Source organism: Mus caroli, chromosome 5 (assembly GCF_900094665.2).
Source record: "Mus caroli chromosome 5, CAROLI_EIJ_v1.1, whole genome shotgun sequence".
Taxonomy (NCBI): Eukaryota; Metazoa; Chordata; class Mammalia; order Rodentia; family Muridae; genus Mus; species Mus caroli.
The window spans coordinates 15,384,071-15,409,548 of NC_034574.1; the positions used below are offsets into that span (position 1 = coordinate 15,384,071).

Here is a 25,478-nt window from a genome sequence, read left to right on the forward strand (position 1 = left end):
AACACAAGCACTAAGGAACCATTAGGTCCATGCCTGCTTCTATGAAGAGGGCTCCTGAGCATCATGGCAAACAGGGAACAAGATCCAAAACAAAAAATAAAGCCCCTCCATTGTAGGGTCTAGTCATGGAACTTGGGGACACTGGTTTCCAGCATGTAGGGCTATATTTTAAGTACAGGGGGCCTACAAAATATCTTTCATGTCATCTGCAAGTCAGGCAGCTGGACTGAGCTCTATTCTAAATACCAGCCAAAAGAAGTAAGGCCAGTTCTGGTAGACATGGAATCTATGCTAGCACTGCACTTAGCAATGTTTTAAGAAGTCCTGGAGCTGCTAACTAGAAATGTAACTGTCATCGTTCATAAAGAATGAGAAGAAATTAATGCAAAAAAGTGCAAACTGTGGAGCTGAACAGCTGTGACTTTTGTACAGACGTGGATTTCTCTCCTCCTTTGTGAGATTGTGTCTGCTGGCTACATCCTGGTTTTAATGGCAGTTATACAATTTGCTTAAGTAGCTTATCCAGAAGACACCGTTTCCTGGGATGGCTTTTCCGCAAGCTGCCGCCTCTGGCACAGGAAGAGAAGCCAGCCATAGAATGGCATTTAAAATGTAGTAGTGGGGACTGACAGATGTGATTCTCATGCAAGGCTTTAAAAATTCCTCGTGTGATGTCACACATCTGCCACTATCAAACATTATTTGTGTGCAATTCCCAAAAGTGCTGCCTGATATCAACATAACATTGAGTGTTAAGGGACAGCTGTCCACTGCCTGGCTAATGATGAACTTTGCTCTGATGTATGAAGTTGGAGAGTAGCTGAAGAGTGTTGGATCAAAAACTCATACCACATGAATGCTGGTCTACCGAATCATTTTCTAAATTTTCCAAGGCAGGGGGATGGCTCCTAGCTTTTCTTTAAAGCACAAGTGTAAAACATGCACATTTAGAAATAACAAATACGCTTAAAGTCTTGCTTTCTATTGCCTGATGCCAAAAGGTAGTTTCAGTTTTGCTCTCTTCTTAAACATCCAGAATATATTTGATGCTTTTAAATACCTGCTCAACAAGCAAGTGTTTTCTCCAACTTAATGTAAGTGGAGATGCTGAACGGAAAGGATGCTGATAAAAGGACCCAGAATCTTGGGTGACTTTTGTATTTTGTGAACAGTTTGGGGCCTCTCAATTATGGTTTCTCAGCCACATGTATGTGCTCCTCCGTTGCTTGGCGTGCAAGTCCTACAGCTTGCTGAATGGTGGCTAGGTAGATTGTAGCAGATAAGGAAAAGGATGAAGAGAGAAAATAGAGAAAGGGTACTGGGAGGGGAAAATGTTCATTGTGCATACAGTATGTACTCCATTTCATAGGTCAAGAAATAAAAAAATAAAAGAAAGCACAGAAACCTTTACAAGGATGGAATACTTGGACATCTGAAGCTAGGCATTTCATTCCACTGTTAGTATATATTACAAGTTTATCATAGGTATTTGTCTTAGTCAGGGTTTCTATTTCTGCACAAACATCATGACCAAGAAGCAAGTTGGGGAGGAAAGGGTTAATTCGGCTTACATTTTCCACATTGCTTTTTATCACCAAAGGAAGTCAGGACTGGAACTCAAGCAGGTCAGGAAGCAGGAGCTGATGCAGAGGCCATGGAGGGATGTTCTTTACTGGCTTGCTTCCCCTGCCTTGCTCAGCCTGCTCTCTTATAGAACCAAGATTACCAGCCCAGAGATGGTCCCACCCACAAGGGGACCTCCCACCCTTGATCACTAGTTGAGAAAATGCCCCACAGCTGGATCTCATGGAGGCATTTCCCCAACTGAAGCTCCTTTGTGATAACTCCAGCCTGTGTCAAATTGACACACAAAACCAGCCAGTACAATATTCAAAAATGCTATTTTTATATTTTATTTACTAATAATATAACACATGTGTAGTGTGTGGTGTGGTATGTTGTGGGGTGTGTGTGTGTGTGTGTGTGTTCTTTTGGTAATACTTGGCTTTCCAGTCATTTCTTGATTACAATGTACCCCAGAAAGTGAACAATTTTATGGAAATTTTATTTGTCAAGATACATGTAATTTATTATCTTGGCCAGAAATGCACCACACTGAATAACAATAGCACTTCTTTAGCATTGTTGATAATTCTACAAGCCAGGTATTGATGAGGAAGGACTGCAATAGGGCAGTGCTTCTGTGACTCCTGAAGAGGTAGAGGTTCCACTGACCTACACAAGGAGATTATATTTATGTCATCTTAAGTAGCTGGGAATTTGTGTTAGTAACTCTAGAAATCACCATTATAAGGCACCAGCTTAACATTCAGCATGCTTTCACATTAATTATCCAGATGCCAATCATCACATTTGTGAATGAAAACCCAAGCCTCTGTGTTCTCCAAGGGCATATGGCCAGGAAGGCTGAGCTATGCCACATAGAGCAAAATGGGCCCCAATAAAACAGCTGCTGTAGATGCTGTTCAGGTTTTATACTTTACAAAGTATTTATTAAATGACCCTGAAGCAAAACACTTTGGAATTAAACAAAAGGCACCAAAATAGAAATGAGTGCATATAGTTTATATAGGCATATATGGGAAAGCTAACGTGTCTGTATTCAAGGGGCATGCACACATTCTATACAATCAGCCTCTTTCCTTCTGCACTTTATCTTTCTTCTCTCCCTGATTGGCCCATAGGGATGTCATAGTTTTGTGTGTCAGTTCACTCCACCTGAGGAAGACAAGGATTCACGCTTTCTGAGAGAGCTGAGTCCATAACTCAGTGAAGTATATGCATGATATTCTTAGCAAAAGAAAGGAAATATTTACCTCACCACACTCTGGCATCAGTTTTTCTTTGAGAATATTTTTATTTAAGGGGTTTTTATTTGAGAATTTTATGCACACAATTATTTCCATCATTTCCACACTACCCTTCCCCTCCAGCTCCTCCTGTGTCCTTTCACTCCGTCTCAAGTCCATGATGTCTTCTCTTTTAATTATCATTGTTACATATGTGTATATATAACAATACATAATATCTAGTTCTTATATAACACACATGATATTGTATAGATACATAACAATACTTACTAAGTCTATTTACTATTGCTCATATGTACATGCATTTAGGTCTCTCCATTTAGGATTAGATAACCTCTCAGGCAAATCATCCCTGGAGAACTTTCCCCAGTAGCAGCCATTAACAGCTGTAGCTCTTTATCCAAGTATAAGACCTTGTGAAAATGCCTTCATCAATGCTGGCATGACAGCTGCTGACATCAATATGTAGGGCTTATTTAGGCAGCCATGTTGTTGGATTGTATGGTTGCAGCTTCCCTCTCAAGTCTAGAAGACAGTACCTGTCAGTAATACAGTATTTCTGACCTGTCTTCTGTGATTTTTCCCTGTGCTTCATGTTTGGGAATTGTGTCAAGTTAGATCATTTGGGGTTGAGCACCATACAGTCCCTCACCAAAGATAAGTATGCATAGACACATTGTTTTTAAGCATTTTTAAATGAATTTAAATGAAGCCCTTATTGAGGTATTTTTAAAGAAGGTAAATACAGGCAAATATCCTAATAGTGACACAGTGACCCTGGGTGGCAACAGGGCAGGGGAAACTCCCTGCAGAGGCAGTTGTCTGAAGTACACAAACCCTGAGTCCTCATCAGACCAGGAAAAGAGGGCCAAAATACTACAGATAGAGACAACACATGGTGTTGCATTCAGCAGGTTTCCTCCTAATATATTTTTTTCATAAGACCATGAAGAATATGACAGTGACCTTGTCAATGAAGATGGGAGGACAGTCAAGATCCAGGAACTATTGTTCATGGGAGTCACAGACAACTTTTCTAGCTGGATGTGAGATGTGTAGGAAGTGGTATTTCTGCAAAGAGGGCTTAAAAGCCTATAGGTACATAAGGAGGAACCCATATTCCAGATAGCTGAGTGCTAAAGTAACACAGAGCACAGAGCTAGCTCTTACTTTGGATCATCGTTTGCTCCTTGCCAATGCAATGTAATACATGGGTCATAATGTGTGAAACAGATCTTCTACCTTACATACAATTTCTCTGCAGAGTAAGTGAGTTTTCTGCATTTTGTGCATGAGCTAGAGATTATCTCTTGCTAACAGTCTGTCATGACAGACTTCAGAGTCATTTCTCGGTCTAAGAAACAGTTCTAAAGTTAACATATGAAGTAAAAATTGCATAGAGTCAAAATTATCCTGAAGTTACCCAGGACTGCGTAGTGTTAGAGATTTGCATACTAAAAGAACACCATTGTGTTGGAAAAGAATTTAAGTAGTTTTCAGGCATTTGGTACTTTTGGTTTTTCATTGCTATGGAAGAGAGATTATCTTTAGCTTAGAGGGATGTCAATATTATCAGAGGTCTGCCACAATCTGGACAGAATGAGGCATCAGGAGTTGATACGGTTTCTAAGACTCTCTATAGTTGAATAAAACATGTGATATCCACCCAGCAAAGCAGACTATAAACCCCCCTACCCCGCATGAAAACTGTAATTCATCTCATCATTAGGTGAGAGAATTCTTTTCAAAATCCTTTTTGTGTGTCATAGATCATGATGTTTGAAATAGTTTACATCCTACGTATGCCTGATTTCTGATAAACAGGCTGGCACGAAGTCTCTCTTAAGCTCCTGACACGGGTCTGTTGATGAATGGTTTCGATTGGTTAATTGCTTAGGTCTCCTGAAGTTCAAGGATTATGCATCGCACCGTGTGTTAGCATGGACAAACTTGGCCATTTTTCTGTGTTAAAACTCATTGTTTTCTCTTTATAGCTGCACACTGAAGCATACTTAAAAATTTTTAAGTATTTCCATTCAAGTTCTACTTGTGTTTGGCTATGTGGCAACATATATCACCATTACTTCATATTAATAATTATAATGATAGCGAGTGTTATGGAAAGAACACTTCCCTAAATGGCAAACTGTTACAATAGACTATGTACTTGATATACAGAGTCAAAAGACTAGTACTAAGTTGTCATTTAAAAGGAAGAAAGATAAAAGATACATTTATAGACAAAATTTATGGTAAGAACAATACATTTAATGTTTGTTTTATTATATGTATAAATGTTTTGCCTGCAAGTATGGTTTGTATGCACATTCATGCAAAACCCAGAAATTCCACAAGAAGGATACAGATCCTCTAGAACTGGGATTACAGGCCATTGTGAGGTGCTGTGTGGATGCTGGGAACCTAATCCCTCTTCAAGAGGACCAAGTGTTCTTAAGTGCTGAAGCCACTCTCCAGACCCAAGAATAATATTCTTATACATTTTCAGAACTGACTGTACTAAAGGGGGAAATGTCTTTTGATTTTTAAGAATAAAAGCAACATTGTTAAGAACAAGTTTTTACTAACAGACTAACAGATATCTTCAGCTTTAACTAGTTGAAGGATTGAGCTCTTGGTGTAATAAAAAAAGGGGGGGTTGAATCTTCCTATTTTCTTTATCAAATTTTATGTTTAATTTCAACCAAAGGAAAATGAGTTCTAGAACTTTCAAGAACACACTTGTGCTTTGGGGGCTGGGGCTAGGTATCCTATAGCGAGTGAAACATCCTTTGCGGGGATACACATGTAGGTTAGTGATTTTACCTAAACTTAATCCAGGAGAAACTTATCAGCCAGCCTTATAGCCCCAACTACTCAGAAGGCTGAGGCAGAAGGATGATAAGTTTGAAGGCATCTCTGGTCTTCAGAGTGAGTTTCAGGCCAACCTGAAAAATTTGGTTGGATTCTCATCTCATAGTAAAAAGTAGGAAGAAGGGGCTGGACTCAGTAGCAAGGAATTTACCTAAAATCTGTGAAGTCCTGCATTTATTATTCACTACCACAAAATGAAAAAAAACTCATAATTTTTGTTTGCAAACACTTAAGTCTCACCTGTTGAATTAATTATGATGATGTAAAATAATTTAGTTCAACTGTCCACTCAACAGTCATTTGTAGAGGTTGACAAAGTCCCCTGCATCTTTTCTATGTTACTTTTACAGCAAACATATTTTGAGATGGATAAGATGATAGGAGAGACTTCTTGTTTTCTGTAGTATTGCCAGGAATTTAGTTCGGTACATTGACTTCATATGTAATCTCCAAGAAGGTCCTTCTCACTTAACACTAGTGAACCTTGAGGGATAGCTTACCAGATGATGATGATGATGATGATGATGATGGCTTCGACATATAGGCTAGCATAGCTTTCAGTTTCTTCAGTTTGTGATTTCCCCAACTTGTGCCTTCAAAGTACAGAATTACAAGCATATGTCACTGTGCCCTGCTAGCAGTTACCTTTATGAAGCACTTGGCATGCATTAGGTATTCTACAAAACTCAATTAACCATCATCATAATGCCTTATGACAGATGCTATTATTTCTATTGAAAGACCCCCGGAGGGCAGACCCTCACTCAAGCCTCGGGACAGCCGCGTACCCAAGAAGAGACTGAGACCGAACTTAAGATGTAGAGAGTAAGATTTAATAAAGCAACAACAAGAAAGCACATAAAAAGCACATAAACCAGAGCTCTGGGGTCGAAACTCATACACCAGGCATGGTGTAGAGGAGAATCGACCACGACCCAAATTTTTCACAGGCTTATATAGGAAAAAGCCAAGTGGAGGAGTGGGGCAGGGAAAAGTACAAGTTTGCTTAACTGAGGGATTTTGCCAAGGGTTTTACGTAACCAAGGGGTCGTGTCCTATATTTTGGCAATGTACCCGATCTATTGGAACATTCTGGGGTTGTTCCAGGAGGCCCTTATCTCAAAAATGTTCTTGGAACAGTCCTCAGTTAGGAGGGGTAGGACTCTGGGGCGAAGAGTTCAGGTCTTCAGTTGGGAGGGGTTGGACTCTGGGGTGAAGAGTTCAGGTGGCCAGTAATTTTCCTCCTTCACTATTTTACAGAGAAACTAAAATATAAAGAAACTGAGTCACCAAGCTAGCAGTTGACAGAACTGCAGTTTGAGGCAGGGCTTAAGAAACTTAACTGTTCGTATTTCACTCTCGACTCCCAGACCCTAATAATCCAAATATAAAATGAGCTAATATTTACACACTACTTTTCCTTTAAACATGTCCATGGGCTTTTTTTCTAACCCCTCCCCAAGGCCCTGTTATTTGAGGAGGATGTATGCAGATGAGACACTTTGAGTTGGGGAGCATGAGGGACCTTCTCAATGAAGCTTTAGCCCCTATTCTGGTTTGCTCTCAGGAATGATAAAACGGAGGCCTTAGGAGGCAAGAGCTGTCCCACTGTCACTTACAGCCATGTTTAAACAACGGCCCTCTCACCAAGCTTGACAACTCAAAGCTTGATCCTTAGAATCCACATGGTGGAAGGAGAGAGCCAACTCCCACAGACTGCCCTCAGAGTTCTACATGTATGTTGTGGCATCAGTGCCCAACCCCCACAAAGGAAATAAACCAATGTAAAACAAGAGAAAGAATTTTTCAAAATGAGAACATGACAACTCTACCTCCTAAGAGGCTTCAGAAGTAAAGCAGAGACATCCACGAGATAGAGAAAGACACTGCCGAGTGTCCCTCTTCTCTGTCACTCTGCACTGCTCAGAGTCTGCTAGTGGGTGCAGCATATGTGGAGTGAGAGGCCACCATTTAAATGTGGTCAACATTAGAGTGACAGTGGGGCAGGTCTCCCAACCTCAAACACCTCCATACTGGGTGACATTTCCACTGCTTTGTGTACTGAAAGTGAGAAAGACTCATTGCCTGCAGCTCCCAAGAGTGCCCGTCACAATGTCTGGGATGAGCATCACGTGCTTGCATTTTTGTTGAGCATCCTCATCTTCCTCCACAAGCACCTTTGGTCTTGTTCATAGATCGTAACTCAAAGACATATTCAACTCAAAGGATCAATAAGGAAAGAGTTGGTGCCACACCAACCTTGAAGAAACTGAAAGAAGAGAAAGGTGTGGTTTGATCTCCTGACTCATCTTGTTGCCATTTTACTTCTGATTTATTTCAATGCATAAAACATGCACACGTGCCCATATTTCCACTGAAGCACAGTCACTCGCCGTTTCTATGTGAATAACTCCTGAGTTGTCAAGGTATTATTAAATATATTGAAATAATATTCTGTGATTTCACAGTCATGTTTTCAGAATATCTGCAGATAATTTAGAGTGTAATTGAAATTTCCAGTTTCATATTAAAAACAGAAATGACGCTCACCTTGCAGAAGTATTAGCAGATATATTCTGCCTGCATGACTGAAAATTTTGCTTGAAAAATTAATATACAGTTGTTTTGGAACCATGTGAATCAACGTCCTTGAAATTTGGCACTATGCAGAGCTGGGCTAATTTCCTATATCAACTGGAAGATATGCCAAAAGGAAAAAATACCCATTTTGAGGCAAACGTAAGCTAATGGCATTGAGCCCAGTGAGCTGAGCGTCTGGCATGATGACTAGACCAGATGAATATTAGACCCTCTCTTTCTCTCTTTATTTTCTCATTTCAACCATTTGAGGCATCTATGAACCATGTTTAAATCTGAGCAGGAATGGAGTAGCCTGAAAAGTGGGGTGGGGGTGGGGGTTGCCCCTCTGAACCCATCTCATCTTTCTAAGAGCTTCCGGATGGAAATCCCAAGGGTAGCCCAGTGCAGGGGGCACACATTTGTAGTCTGAAAATGAACAAGCACATTATTTGGAAGCACATTCCCCATAACACTTATGGGAAAGCATCCTCAGTCTATAATGCTTTGGTCTCCCTGGTAATGCAAGTGCACGTGTTAATTATGTAAACTCTGCAGTGACACCTGGCCCCAGTCAGCAGTCTGTTTAAGCCACCCGTGATCCAGCTACCACCATCATCTTCTGAGTTTGATGCTCTTCCTATTCAGTTTTATTGCTCATCCTACCCCCATTTTCTCGGTATCTTTGCCTTTTGGAGTGACACCTTCCTGCTTACACCTAGACCTTGTGGTCACATATTAGTGTCAAAATGACGGAATCTATGCAGAGTACACACCTAGACCTTGTGGTCATGTATTAGTGTCAAAACGACTGAATCTATGCAGAGTACTGCATAGATTCGAGGTGTCCAAATACAGCATAAGGATAAAGAACTTATCCAGGATAAGTTCTCCTTAAAACACATCCAAAGTATTTTTTTTAATTTTGTTTATAGTCCCTTCAGATTTCTCCCTGGTCTTTATAGTTATAAAGACTCAGCAGTGAAGAAACGTTTATATATGATGGATATAATATTGGACCTGAAAACCTGGCAAGTTTTGAGTTTTATATGGAACTGTAACTATCTTCATGCCCTTGACCTCCAGAATCAGTCATAGTTTTATCCACACCACAGTCTTGTGCATCTCCACCCACCAGTATCCCCTCCCTGGCTTCCACCTTCCTGGATAATTCCAGATGTTGGTGATGCTGCCTTTATGATTTCCTAATATCCCGAGTCACCTTAGTGGCTATCCTTGGTGTCAGTCCCCAAAGTGTTCCTGTATTCATGGCTGTTGATGGTTATCTTTATAAATGGCTCTATATCTTTTAGAGTTCCATTTACTTAAACTAAACTATTACCTTAAATTTAACAACTCAAAAAATGGATTGAGAGATTATGGTCCATTTTAATTTTATGCCTTTATGATTTCCTAATTTCCCGAGTCACCTTAGTGGCTATCCTTGGTGTCAGTCCCCAAAGTGTTCCTGTATTCATGGCTGTTGATGGTTATCTTTATAAATGGCTCTATATCTTTTAGAGTTCCATTTACTTAAACTAAACTATTACCTTAAATTTAACAACTCAAAAAATGGATTGAGAGATTATGGTCCATTTTAACATAAAGTATATTTCAGCCCACACTTTTTAAATTTTTTGTGGCCAGTGGACAGGTAACAAACTCAATGTATCTCACCCAAGATTTTTTGTATTTTAAAACTAAGTATCTCACATCTAGGGAAAGTCCTTATGTCCTAAATAAATAAACAATGGTTAGCCAGCATGTACATCACTGCCACTAGAGATTTGACCATTTAGTCAGGGCTGGCAGGCACCAGTAGAAAGGGGGCATTGGTTTTGTTTCTAATGCATAAGATCTTGATATAATGCAGTCATTAGTTTCATTTTAGATAAACTTCATTCTGCCTTCAAGTTTTTAACATAGCATTTCAAATATAGAAACAAAAGGTTTAAATTACCTTTAAGAATAATGTCGACTTCCTGCACTCAGCAATAGCATTTGGGTGTTTCATGAGAGTTAAAGTGCTGGATAGGCAACAAGCTTAAGGCATGCCTACTGGCTCTGACTTTGTTAATTGAACATAGATTCTTCTCTCATCCTGACTACAGTTTTCCCTCCCTCCACTCCTCCCAGATCTCCTCCCCCAACCTTGCATCCTCTCTAGTCTCCTTCAGAAAAGAGTAATAAGCCTTCAAGAGACAACAGCCGGACACTACAAACAAGAGATGATAAGACAAGGCAAAGGCCCTCCCAACAGAGCTGGACAAGCCAACCCAACAGAAGGAGCAGAGTCTGAAGAGTTGGCAAAAGAGTCAAAGACACACCTGCTCCCACACTTAGGAGTCCTACAAAACCACCAAGCTAACAGCCACAACACATAGTCAGAGGGCCTGGCACAGACCCCTGAGGGCCCCGTGCTTGCTGCTTCAGTGTCAGCGAGCACATATAAGCCCTGCTTACTTGATTCTCTGGGTCATGTTCTCTTGGTATCCTCCCATTTTCTCCCACTGACAGTGTCTTTTGCCTATCACAAGTGTTTCAATTTCATTTCTTTTTTCCACAGAGATAGGGTTTCTCTGTGTAGCCCTGCCTGTCCTGGAACTCACTCTGTAGACCAGGCTGGCCTTGAACTCAGAAAACCCGCCTGCCCCTGCCTCACAAGTGCTGAGATTAAAGGCATGTGCCACCACTACCCAGCACGTTTTAATTTCATGAGGTCTTATAATTATCAATCTTAGTGCTTGTGCTATTGGTGCTCTGTTCAGGAAGTTGTCTCCTATATCAATGATTTCAAAACCATTTCCCACTTTCTCTTCCATCAGGTTCGGTTTATCTGGTTTTATGTTGAGATATTCAGTCCACTTGGATTGAGATTTGTGCAGGGTAATAGATATAGATCTATTTTCCACTGTGTCTTTGGAATACTTTGCCAGAAATCAGGTGTCCATAGTTATGTGGGTTCATAGTTGGGCCTGCGATTCAATTCCATTGATCACCACATCTGTTTTATGCCAATACCATAGTTTTTATTACTATAGCTCTGTGGTACATCTTGAAATCAGGGATGATAATACCTCCAGCAGTTTTTTTTTTTTTTTTATTGATCAGGATTCTATAAGCTATCTCTTGTTTGGTTGGTTTTTTTTTTTTCAATATAAAATTGAGTATTGTCCTTTCAAGGTCTTTAAAGAAGTGTGTTGGAATTTTGATGGAGGTTGCATTGAATCTATAGAATGTTCTTGGTAGGATAGCTATTTTTACTATGTTAATCATACTGATCCATGAGCATGGGAGATCTTTTCACCTTCTGATCTCTTCTTTAATTTCACTCTTCAAAGACTTGAAGCTTTTGCACTATAAGCCTTTCACTTGTTTGGTTAGAGTTACCACAAAGTATTTTATAGTGTTTGAGGCTGTTATGAAAGGTATTGCTTCTCTGATTTCATTCTCAGCCCATTTGTCATTTGTTGTATAGGTGAGATACTAATATTTTTTAGTTAATTTTATATTCAGCCATTTTGCTGAAAGTATATATCAGCTATAGGAGTTCCCTGGTAGAATTTTTATGGTCATTTATTTTATCATCTGAAAATAATGATACTTTAACTTCTTCCTTGGCATTTTTTATCACTTTGATTTTCTCTAGTTATCTTATTGCTCTAGTTAAAACTGCACATACTATCCTGAATATACATAGAAGAGTGGGCGACCTTGTCTTGTTCATAATTCTACTGGAGCTGCTTTGATTTTCTCTCCATTAATTTGACACTCACTATAGACTTACTGTAAACTGCCTTTATTATCGTTAAGTGTGTTCTTTGTATCCCTAATCTCTCCAGAACTTTTATCATAAAAAGATTGTTGGATTTTGTCAAAGGTCTTTTCTGCATCTACTGAGATGATGTGTGTGTGTGTGTGTGTGTGTGTGTGTGTGTAAGGTGGATCCCTAACCTCTGGGACAAAGCCTCCTTGATCATGGTGGATAATCTTTCTGATGTCCTTAGATTTAGTTTACAAGTATTTTATAAATGTTTATTTCCTCTGATAAAGTGATGAGGTTAGAGCTGCACCCAAGCTGTGTGAATATATGACTTGGGCTGAGCCCAGAGACTTTCATTCTGTTCTCACTATTCTTAGGCTTTAGCTAGAAACTCCTAGCTTCCATACAATCTAATCTTCCAAGTTGACTGATTCACTCTGACTTTTCTCAGCTTCTGACTAAATTGCTTTACCTGGCCTCATCCTAACTTTGGTAATATCTTCTAATGATCTGGCTCCTTCTCATTCTCTGACTAGTTCTGTCTTTGCTGTGTCTGGCTTGTTCTCTCTGTAACCTCTGTACCACTGTCCTGGTAAATCAGCCCTATATACACACACACACATGCACATGCACACTCACACTCGCGAACGTGCACACACACACATACACACACACACACACACACATGCATACCACATCACAAAACACATTCACCAGGTACAGGAGGAAATAATGACATTTATAGAAATAAGGACATTTATAGAAATAAAATTATCACTTAAGTATAGAATTGGGAAGAAATCCTACTAAAAGCAGTATTCAATTATTTTGTGAAAAAGTTCAAAGTAAAATAGACTAATTCTTCTATTCATTCAAAGGTCATATTTTAAAATAACTCACTTAAAACATTAAGCTTTGATCTTGTATTAAATTTTAGCTTTTTAACGCACTCTAACACATAAGTTTATTACATATAAGCACTATTTCATAATTATTTTGTTTTCCTATTTTCAAACTCCTAACACAGTACATCCCTGATTAATCATTGTTCCTGTCCACAACCCCTGCCATAGTGTCTAGCAAAGAGATGTAAAAAAAATAAATAAATAAATATTTGATGAATCATGCTATCTGGCATTTTGAAAGTATTTATATCTGGGTACTACTTTGCAGTTTGTTTGATTTTTTTTTCATTTTTTAACACTTTATCAGATATTTTCTTTATTTACATTTCAAATGTTATCCCCTTTTCTGGTTTCTCCTCCAAAAACCCCCTATCCCATCTCCCTTCTCCCTGCTCACCAGCCCACCCATTCCTACTTCCCTGTCCTGGCATTCTCTTACACTGGGGCATCGAGCCTTCACAGGACCAAGGGTCTCTCCTCCCATTTTAATATTTTAAAAGCTCTTATATTTGAAGGAAATATTAATTTTGAAACTTTTGAGTTTTTAAATATTAATTTTAAAGTTTACATTTACAGTAAATATAGTTTACACAATAATCTAAGAATCTTAAAGACTAACAGGGATTCTCTAGTCTCTCTTCTTTTAGATTTTTTTATTAGATGTTTTCTTCATTTACATGTCAAATGCTTTCCTAGTTTCCTCTCCCAAAATCCTCTATACCCTCTGCCCTCCCCCTGCTCCCCAACCCACTCACTCCTACTTCCTGGTCGTGGCATTCCCCTATACTGGGGCCTAGAATCTTCACAAGAACAAGGGCCTCTCCTCCCACTGATGGCCGACTAGGCCATCCTCTGCTACATATCCAGCTAAAGACACAGGCTCTGGGGGTAGTGGTTAGTTCATATTGTTGTTTCTCCAATAGGGCTGCAGACCTCTTCAGCTCCTTGGGTACTTTCTCTAGCTCCTTCATTGGGGAACCTCTGTTCTATCCAATAGATGACTGAGCATCCACTCTGTATTTGCCAGGCACTGGCATAGCCTCACAGGAGATAGCTATATCAGGGTCCTGTCAGCAAAACCTTGTTGGTATATGCAATAGTGTCTAAGTTTCATGGTTGTTTATGGGATGGATCCACAGGTAGGGCAGTCTCTGGATGATCCTTCCTTCAGTCTCAACTCCGAACTTTGTCTCTGTAACTCCTTCCATGGGTATTTTGTTCCCCTTCTAAGAAGGAATGAAGTATCCACACTTTGATCTTCCTTCTTCTTGAGTTTCATGAGTTTTGCAAATTGTATCTTGGGTATTCTAAGTTTCTGGCCTAATATCCACCTATCAGTGAGTGTATATCATGTGTGTTCTTTTGCGATTGGGTTACCTCATTCAGATCTGTATGATAAGAACTTCAACTTTCTGAAGAAAGAAATTGAAGAAGATCTTAGAAGATGGAAAGATCTCTGATGCTCATGGATTGTCAGTATTAATATAGTAAAAATGACTATCTTTCCNAAAGCAATCTACAGATTCAATGCAATTCCACATCAAAATTCCATCTCAATTCTTCACTGAGTTAGATAGGGCAATTTGCAAATTCATCTGGAAAAACAAAAAACCTAGGATAGCAAAAACTATTCTCAACAATAAAAGTAAGTAGAATCACCATGCCTGACCTCAAGCTGTACTACAGAGCAATTGTGATAAAATTTGCATGGTACTGGTATAGCAACAGACAAGTAGATCAATGGAATAGAATTGAAGACCCAGAAATGAACCCACATACCTCTGGTCACTTGATCTTCGACAAGGGAGCTAAAACTATCCAGTGGAAAAAAGACAGCATTTTCAACAAATGGTGCTGGCTCAACTGGGGGCTATCATGTAGAAGAATGCGAACCGATCCATTCCTATCTCCTTGTACAAAGCTCAAGTCTAAGTGGATCAAAGACCTCCACATAAGACCAGAGACACTGAAATTAATAGAGGAGAAAATAGGGGAAAGCCTCAAATATATGGGCACAGGGGAAAAATTCCTAAACAGAACAGCAATGGCTTGCGCTGTACGATCAAGAATTGACAAATGGGACCTCATAAAATTGCAAAGCTTCTATAAGGCAAAAGACACTGTCAGTAAGACAAAAAGACCACCAACAGATTGGGTAAGGATTTTTACCAATCCTAAATCTGATAAGGGACTAATATCCAATATATACAAAGAGCTCCAGAAATTCAAATAACCCCATTAAAAAATGGGGTACAGACCTAAAAAAGAATTCTCAACTGAGGAATACTGAATGGCTGAGAAGCACCTGAAAAAATGTCCAACATCCTTAATCATCAGGGAAATGCAAATCAAAACAACCCTGAGATTCCACCTCACACCAGTCAGAATGGCTAGGATCAAAAATTCAGGTGACAGCAGATGCTGGCGAGGATGTGGAGAAAGAGGAACACTCCTCCACTCCTGGTGGGATTGCAAGCTTGTACAACCACTCTGGAAGTCAGTCTGGAGGTTCCTCAGAAAATTGGACATAATACTACCAGAAGATCCAGCAATACCTCTCCTGGGCATATACTCAGAAGAAGTTCCAACTGGTAATAAGAACACATGCTCCACTATGTTCATAGCAGCCTTGTTTATAATAGCCAGAATCTGGAAAGAACAGAGATGTCCCTCAACAGAAGAATGGATACAGAAAGTGTGGTACATTTACACAATGGAGTACTACTCAGTTATTAAAAACAATGATTTTATGAAATTCTTGGACAAATGGATGTATCTGGAGGATATCATCCTTAGTGAGGTAACCCAATCACAAAAGAAGTCATTAGATATGCACTCCCTGATAAGTGGATATTAGCCCAGAAACATAGAACACCCAAGATACAATTTGCAAAACAAAAGAAAATCAAGAAGAGGGAAGACCAATGGGTAGATACTTCATGACTCCTTAGAATAGGGAACAAAATACCCATGAAAGGAATTACAGAGACAAAGTTTGGAGCTAAGACGAAAGCATGGACTATCCAGAGACTATGCCACCGGGGGATACATCCCATAATCAGCCACCAAACCCAGACACTATTGCATATGCCTGCAAGATTTTGCTGAAGGGACCCTGGTATAGCTGTCTCTTGTGAGGCTATGCCAGTGCCTGGCAAATACAGAAGTGGATACTCACAGTCATCTATAAGATGGAACACAGGGCACCCAATGGAGAAGCTAGAGAAAGCACACAAGGAGCTGAAGGGGTTTGCAACCCTATAGGTGGAACAACAATATGCACTAACCAGTACCCCCAGAGCTCGTGTCTCTAGGTGCATATGTAGCAAAAGATGGCCTAATTGGCCATCACTGGAAGAGAGGCCCCTTGGTATTGCAAACTTTATATGCCTCAGTACAGGGGAATGCCAGGGCCAAGAAGCGGGAGTGGATGGGTAGGGGAGCAGGGCTGAGGGAGGATATAGAGAACTTTTGGGACAGCATTTGAAATGTATATAAAGAAAATATCTAATAATAAATACATAAATAAATAAAAAGTCAGTGAATAGGTTGGAAAAAAAAGAGTTCAACTGTAAGAAAGGTTAGAAGCCATGATGAACTAACCAGTACCCCGGAGCTCTTGTCTCTAGCTGCATATGTATCAAAAGATGGCCTAGTTGGCCATCACTGGAAAGAGAGGCCCATTGGACTTGCAAACTTTATATGCCCCAATACAGGGGAATGCCAGGGCCAAAAGAATGGGAATGGGTGGGTAGGGAAGTGGGGGGGAGGGTATGGGGGACTTTTGGGATAGCATTGGAAATGTAATTGAGGAAAATACGTAATAAAAAAAAAAAGAAAGGTTAGAAGCATGACAATCCATCATTAAAGCATCATAATAAGGTTGGAAAAATGATGAAACTCACTGTTGTAAAATTACCCCTTAGGGTTCTATCATCTGCATCATAGAAACCTCTTCACCAAAGACTTGAAAAAATACCCAGAAGAGTTCAACACAGGAATTCTTAGGGATGTAATCCATGTCCTTCTGAACGTGGGTGCGTCTTAAATATTCTAAAGGGAGTAGCTATTTCTTTTCTCTTGTTAAGTAAGCAGTTTCAAAACTGAAAGCTAATTTACAATGTAACTCTAGTAAATAAATAGAACCCTGTGTTATCAGTTTTGTCTATTTATCTTGCACCTAGATTCAAATAATTTTAACCTGATTTTGTTTACTTGTTCTTTAGAAATTGTTCAAATCTTCTTGCTGAGGAATGTAATAAAAGGACCAATTTGAACTTAAATATACATTCATGGGAAGAAGCATAATGCTGGTTGGAAATGCCTCAGTGAGAGGCTTAGGAAGAGGCTCTGGACATAAGAAATGTATAGTAATGCCACCAACAGCATCACCATTAGTTTTAACTGTAATAAACAACAACTATTCTAAAAACCATAAGATAGCACTTTACAGCTGTAGTGTTCTTCCCAAGTGTCTGCTCTTTGCAAACATTTCTCTTAGCCTCATAACAGCCTCATGAAGTAGACAATAATGCACCCATTGTATAGATCAGGTTGTATTTAATTAGCTTGCCATTTTAAAAGAAAATGTCTGAGACTTACAAGACAATGGCTTAATTTTCCTGAGTTTTGTGATCTTCCTTCTGTGGACAACACATATTTTGTTGAGCCCATAATGATATATATTGTTGATCACAGTGAGTTGGCAGAGACCAGCTCTTCTCATGGTCAGGAACTAAGAAAAAGACACCAATGTTGTACACTTCCTTGTGAGGGTACATCTCTATTGATCTAAGGCCTCTAATTCCCTACCTCTTAAAGTGGACTCTATCACTCTCCATTATCACAAGTCTGAGGACCACCCTAGCTTTTGACACATGACCCTTCAGGGCATCTGAGATTCAATCAGTAGAGAAGATACAGATGGTTGAACAGAATTTAGAAGTTGTCCCAAAATGCCACTTCAAACATGGACAATTTGATCAAGCATCACAGTATGGATGTATTGAATGTTATTAGAAAAAACATCTTTTGGGGTATTTCCTATTAGACTTTCCCCAAGTGTGCCAAATGCAAAGGGTACCTGTGGCAAAGCAGCCCAGGATAAAGCTACAATATCAAGAAGACTTGAGGACTTTGGCTAAGAAAGTTACCTGCAGGTGGTAAAGGAGAAAGAACCGCTAACTTCAACCTCCCTGACACTTAGTGGCCCCACCTGAATTACTGTGTAAAGAGGCCTGAGAAGCCATGGGTCACCGTGCACCACAGGAGAGGAGCTTCTCCATTCACAGAGCATCACTTCCAATGGACAGGAAACACACCTCTTCCTTAAATAGAATGAGGCTGTAGGAGCAAGACTCAAGTTCTTTTAAAGGTCCCCCACAAAGACTTCCATGACCTCAGTGATAGAAGTGTTTCAAACACTGGCAGTGTAGTTATGCTAATGTGAATGATAATAATAGCTGCTAGAAATAATTAAACATGTGAATGCTAAAATCCATGTGATAATAATATTGGCTATTACCTTTATCCCTCATAACCACTCAGGTAGAGGATGCTATGCCAATTTTAAAGAGCAGTTTACCAAGACTCAGGTTTAACATGTTACTAAAGGTTATTCAGCTACTCTGGAGCTAGAATTTGAATACAAATCTGATTGACACTGAGTCCATGTGGCAGAGAGCATTTGCTGTGCTTCCCACAAAGACATCATTAGATGCGAGGCACTAGTCATTATTGCCAACTACATTTCTAACACACTAGTAAAATTTTATGCTATTTCCTTTCTTTTCTGATGTGTGGTTATTACAAATATAATGGATGGAGTGTGTGTGTGTGTGTTTATTTGTCTGTTTTTGGGTGTGTGTTAGAGAAAAAGAGAAAAAGGCATGTCAGCTACACACACACATGCTCCATCCATTAAAATGAAATCTTGTGTGTGTGTGTGTGTGTGTGTGTGTGTGTGTGTGTGTGTGTGTAGAAGATGAGCCTAGGGAACAACGTGAAGATGTTGGGCTGATTCTCTCCTCTCACTGCATGGGTTCTAGGGACCACACTTAGGTTATGAGGCTGGTGGGTAGGTGCCTTTACTAAACTCATGTATTGGTTTTACTTTTAATTTCTGTTGCTTTGTCGGTGAACTCACCTATCATTTATCCTGTTGTTATTGAGACTTTACAAAGCTTAGATGGCACACCTTTGAGGGGACCATTCAGTTTGTTTCATTCGTTGACCATTTACTTGAATGAATCAAACTCATCCCACCTGAACACAACAGTCAAAAAGCACACACTATCTGGTTCCTTTGGCTATCTCATGCATATGGTAAATATAACAGCATCTGATAGAGTAAGTCATCCAGAGCTCTGAACTATCACAGAATTGTGTGTTATGCACAGGCCAGACCCCTCAGAAGTCTGATGCATGCTGGGTAAGACATTTGACTGTAATCAAATACGGTGTCCTTAATCACCTGCTCTCCAGAGAGCCATGCACATGTTCTCCTAAACGACTTTGTCCCACTGCTATCCTAATTTGAAATTTTCTTTTTTCAGCCACATAAATAGAAGAACACAGTTTGAAAACCCTGTCCTGGAAGCAAAAAGGAAGCTACAGCAACATAACATGCCCCACACAGAACTTGGAGCAAAGCCCCTGCAGGCCCCAGGTTTCCGAGGTATGGTACCTGGCAGCAATGCAGGATGACAAGGGAAACACTGACAGACTCTTGACTCTTCCAGACAGATATGCCTGTAGTGGGAGCTGATACAAATGACTGGCCTGACATCTCTAGTCCCTTCCAGAAGTATTGGGGTTCACATTATTTATAATTAGTTTATATATATAGCTACCACAAAATATGCTAAGGCACTAAGCAGTACCTTATAGGAATTTTACATGTTGCCAAGTGTGGACTGTGATAGTTTGAATATAAACTGCAGAGAGTCTCTGAAAGTCAGACATGAGAATGAGGTTTGTTTCCTTCTGTGACAGTAGGCGGCTCATCAGTGACATTATCCTTCTTCCCCTGTACTGGCCCAGAGAGGCCCTACAGTGTCTCACTATTTGCCTCACCACACAGGGTATGTCCCAGAGCTGTTTGTGGACCTGACTACACTTGGGAGCCACCTAGAGGAATGAGTGGCTGCACACTCTTCACTTCTTCCACACTTGTACTAAATTAAACACACACACACCCCTTCACACATGCACAATCACACACACCTTCACACATGCACAATCACACTCACATTTACATGCATACCCTTATACATATTCACACACGTTTCACACACACACACACACACATATATATATATATATATATATATATATATATATATATATACACATACAGATACATACATACACACACACACACACACACACACAAAGAGGCCTTGGTGTCTAGAGCCTCCACTTTCCTGGTAGTAAGCTTATATCACATGCCTGCAGCAATCTGAAATGAATGTAAAGATAAGATAAGCTCCACCTGTAAGCACTGCTTTGGTGAACACAGCAGAAGAGATTATATATGGGTTCTATACATTACGTAAAAAATTAATAAAGATATATGTGGTAGGTAGATTGACACATAAATTAAAACTCATTATGATAAATGACTCATTGTTTGAGAGTTTAGTCTATGAAACCAAAAATGTAACAATAAAAGTATCATGCAAAATATGTATTTTGAGTGGCCACTTAGAATTTGGCTACTCTTGAGTAACAAATCCTACCACCTTCAAAAAGTATATGAAATGCTTATCTGCAAAGCTGAGTATGAAGGTGTATGCCTGTAATCCTAGCACATGGGGAGCTAAGGCAGGAAGATCAAGAGTCCATGGCCCTCAGGATTATAGACCAAAACCTCTTTCAACAAAGTAATTAGGATGAAATGCTTAAAAGGCTCACGATCTATCAACTGAGCTAGCCAGGCAAAAGCAATGTGCTTATCACAAGTGTAATTTAAGAGACAACAAATTCTTCTTCCTCGTATGACTATAATTGTAAAGCATTTAAAGTGCTTAGAACCACAGCCATTAGAACTCACAGTTAAAAACGTTTATCATATAACAAACAAAGGGACAAACTCATTGAGCAGGTGCAAGTTCTCTTCCAGTGACTGTGGCATCGGCTTCACTATGTCAACATATTACCAAATGCACCACCTTTGCATTCATAACCACATCAAGAAACAGTGACATAAGGGTTGCCTGCATTTTAAAGTATTCTAAATGCTCTCTGGCTAGTAGACATGCATCTGACACATTTATAACGTCTCACAGCATCGAAGTGTAAACAAAAGTTAACTCTGTCCCACATCCAGGTTCTCTTTCTAAACAATTCCAACCTTTAAAAACACACCAACTGTGCACCCTTCTCTGTCGGTGTAATCTGAACATGTTTCAACCAGTCGATTTGATTTTCTACCCCATGCAGTCAAGGTTTTGTGCAGGACCAGCCACTCATATGTCCCTCCTCCCTGGGAACTCTGATAAGTAGAACAGTATAAGTCAGATTTTATTTGAAGACTTTCTTGCTGCCAGCCCTTTTTCAAGCTCAAGAGGGCTGATTTCAAGAGAGTAAATGCTAGCAAGTTACTCTGCAACCACACAGCTTTGCAGGATTCCCTGGATGCTTGGGACAGCTCTGTATTTGTAGGATGCTCTAATTGTCTGGCCCCTCTTAAAGTGACCACCTGCTTACATCTTCCATATGGGTCTCCCACATCTACCCAGGAATTGCTTCTCGGTGGTTGGCTGTTCTCTGATAACTTGTCTTAAAAATACCTTTTCCTCTTTAATTTGTATTGTAGAAAAGCCACTCTTCACCCGCGATGCATCCCAGTTGAAGGGTACCTTCCTCAGCACCACCCTCAAAAAGAGCAACATGGGCTTTGGGTTTACCATCATTGGTGGAGATGAGCCCGATGAGTTTCTACAGGTGAAAAGTGTGATCCCGGACGGGCCTGCCGCACAGGATGGGAAAATGGAGACAGGTGAGTTCCCTTGAGCTGCCGAATCGCCATTGCTGTACTTCTTTTCTATAAGCAATGTGTAGGGAGCTGAACATGACTTCCACACATTCCTTTGTGGTTTTCATTCCAAAGGCTCTTTAGTTTAGAAGAATGACAAATCGCATTTTTCCTGCCTTAAATATTTTTGGCTGAAATTATTTGTAAACAATGTCGAGAATCAATTTCTTCCACGTTTCTCAATCCACGTTTCTCAAACTGCCCTGTCTGTCCACTAGTCAGCAGAACTCTTGAGACTCTCCTCATCTGAGCTACGTCAAACTCTTCCTTAGGAAAGAAATCAACACATCACAGTTATATTCAGTCACTGGTATTTTTAAACCTGCACCAGTCCTTCAATATTCATATGCTAAATTGTTCAGGTTAGATATGTAAATGTGCATACATATCTCATAGAGAAAATTTTTGAATGACATTACTTTTACATGTACCTATACAGTGTATCAATTTAATAGGATTTTTTTTAGCCATTATAAGTTAGTTTTCATATATAGTTATTTAGATGTCTAAATGGTAACAGAAACTGACTTTACATGGAAATACAGACCCAGATTGTTAAGGACAGGAAAATACAAAATATGATAAGTCCCAGAGTAGAAAAGAAATTAATGAATTAGGTCTGTCTGATTTAACAGTCTAGCTAGGTATGGTGGTGCACGCCTTTAATTCCAGTACTTGGGAGGCAGAGGCAGGCGAATTTCTGAGTTCAAGGCCAGCCTGGTCTACAGAGTGAGTTCCAGGACAGCCAGGGCTACAAAGAGAAACCCTGTCTCGGGAAAAAACAAAAAAACAAACAAACAAACAGTCTGATTGGTGATCCTGTCACCTGGCCTATGGCTTTAAATGAGTCCATAATTTACAATTAGTAATTTCTTTATGTGGGAAAATTAAAAAACTAAATTTGATCATCTGTTTATAAGATGCTGATTCAAGAATTTTAGTGGTGTTATTTTTAAAGTACTTTAGATGGTATTAAAAGTATTGTAACTATACCTGCAAAGAAATATAGTCTATCATCATTTTTGCATTTTTTTCATGTTCATTCAATTTATGGTATAAGATGTGCAAGTCAGAGAACTGTGTTAGTCAAGAGGCCATTATAAGTTAGTTTTTATATTACTATATTACTGCCTAGATTATATGTTTATTAATTGAATTATCTCTGTGAGTCCAAAGGACACTTCTACATGGAAAGAAAACATAAAATTGAGGTGTTCATTGAAATTGCTTATTTTTAACATTGTCAAAGCTTTATAACCACTTAGTAGTGTCTTTATACCTGTCATTTTCCAAGATTCCTGTGTGAGTATATTTTCCAGTACTACTTACTAGCAGGGGGCAATGTATACAATAGCACTGTGTCTCCTGAGAGATGTTACACCATCACTCCAAATTCATAATGTCAAGACTCAGGTGTGGGACCTAGCAGGTTAACCACACTGCAGTGGATGGTCAAATATCCTGGAGCACGTGAACAGCACCAGTGGACTTGATGGCTTTTAGTTTTGTTTTTTAAAGGCAGAAAGGGAAGTGGGATGTATCTGGGAGGAACTGGGGCAGACTGGAGTGACACTGTCAAAATATACCATATGAAATTATTTTTAAAAAACTTTGAACTTCAAAACTAATCACATTTTGAAACACAATTGTTTTAAACATCACATGTATGTACTTTTCTATGAGAGTTAATGTCCAACAGCAGTGTCTATCTAGAAAGACTTTAAAAGGCATCCATCCCTTCAGGCTGCCCTCCAAAGCACGTAAGCACTAAGTAACTGTTATAAATATCCTTACAGTCTTCAGCTAGGACCTGTAGAAGCTGTGGAATTCATATACCTTTAACAGAGAAAGAATCCTTAGGGGTCTTGAACTTGTGCAAAAAATAAATAAAAATAAAATAAAAATAAAACCAAAATAAAGAACCAAATTACTTATCTGTGATAGTTACAAAATGAGAAAAGACTTCTTGTGGAAAGTTGAAAGCAAAATATGAATATTTGCACAGCAAGTCTTTTTCTTCTGGTCCTTCATTCTCTAGTTTATCACGCCCACATGGGGAGAAGACTCATTCCACTACAAAGCCAAAGCTTTATTCAGAATTTAACACACTTTGTTCATTTAAGAAAATCACACATGAGCTCCTAATAGAGAGGCTAAAACCAAATGCCTAAGTCTGCTTGTTGCCTCCTATTTAGTCTGCTCTGTGAGTTTGATAGCCACTTCTCCAGCTTCTCGTGCCAGGGGTACAAAGGGAGGGATGACAGGACCTCAGTTCCAGGCAGTTGGTGTCTACAAGGGGATTTAGACATATTTACAAGCTACTGGAACCCAATGTGATGAGGTTACAATAACCCTAATGTGGGCAAAAATTCAGGAGAATGTGGAAATAACAAAATTTTAGATTATTTTTTAATTTATTCTTCTCTCATATATTACATACCAACTGCAGTTAACAAAAAAAAGTTTTAAAGAGGAGTGTGTTGCATAATTTTATTGGGACTTTAGAGGGATGGTAATTTCCTTTATTGGAAAAAATTTAATAAAACAAAATGTGATGCTTTTTAAATATTCAAAAAATATATTCACATCTAATTACAAGATAATTTTAACGCAAGTGTAAATGTACTTCTGCAACTCTGAACGTGCTACAGTAGAAAGAATTGCTCTTTAGTTCTGCAAACATTTAGTGAAAGTCTATGCTTGCCAAACATTCTGCTAATAAGGATGCAAAAGTGGAAAGACAAATGTTTCTATCCCCACAAAATTTGCAGTGTAAATTGAAATAATGAGTGATATGTTGATGGATGTTTATATTAATGAAATAATAAAAATACATACCTAAGTAATAAAATGGTAGAAGAAAAAGCTGTCAATGCTGAGAGGAGAAATTCTCCCAGTGCTCTAAGAAATCCTCACAGACAATGATGATAACAGTTTTAAAAGATGAATAGATGTTTGCTGGCTGAGCTAGTGAGGAAAGCTGTTGGGAGGCACACATGTGCCAGTGTATTGGGAAAGACTGAAAGAGGTTTGTAAGCCATCAGTGTGGATGTTAGTGTTTTCTCTTGGGTATACATTAGTAGTGAAGTATACTGTCAAATGACAGTCACATATGCAAAAGGTTAGCTGGAGTTACAGTACACATCAAAAAAGTATACATAATCATATAGCCTGAAATTATAAAAGACCGTGGACATGCATATCTTTACCTAAACTTCTTTGAAGTACATTTCTAGCCAATGAAGCACAGAGCGGTACTCTGTGGCCGATGTTGTTCAGGCTCATGCATCTGTAGATCTAATATACAGCTCTGGTAATGCAGGTGGGCATTTTGATTAGGTTCATGCTATGTGCTTTGTGCATGCTATATACAGGTGCTATACCCCCTGAGTGTATCTGCAGCAGCAGGTGAAATACTTGAACAGATGGATGGATGGATGGATGGATGGATGGATGGATGGATGGATGGATGAATGGATGGGTGGATGGGTGGG

At 39.3% G+C, this 25,478-nt stretch overlaps 1 protein-coding gene across 7 annotated transcripts in view; it reads left to right on the top strand.

Moving 5' to 3' along the window:
* Window positions 1-25,478, top strand: part of Magi2 (membrane associated guanylate kinase, WW and PDZ domain containing 2) — a 1,402,993-nt gene that overhangs the window by 1,058,395 nt on the left and 319,120 nt on the right. For all 7 annotated transcript variants that reach the window (XM_021161942.2, XM_021161940.2, XM_021161941.2 and 4 more), the window contains 2 exons: window positions 19,502-19,623; window positions 21,766-21,948. In XM_021161942.2, coding sequence (XP_021017601.1) covers window positions 19,502-19,623; window positions 21,766-21,948 — 305 coding nt within the window. The remainder of the gene's footprint in view (window positions 1-19,501; window positions 19,624-21,765; window positions 21,949-25,478) is intronic.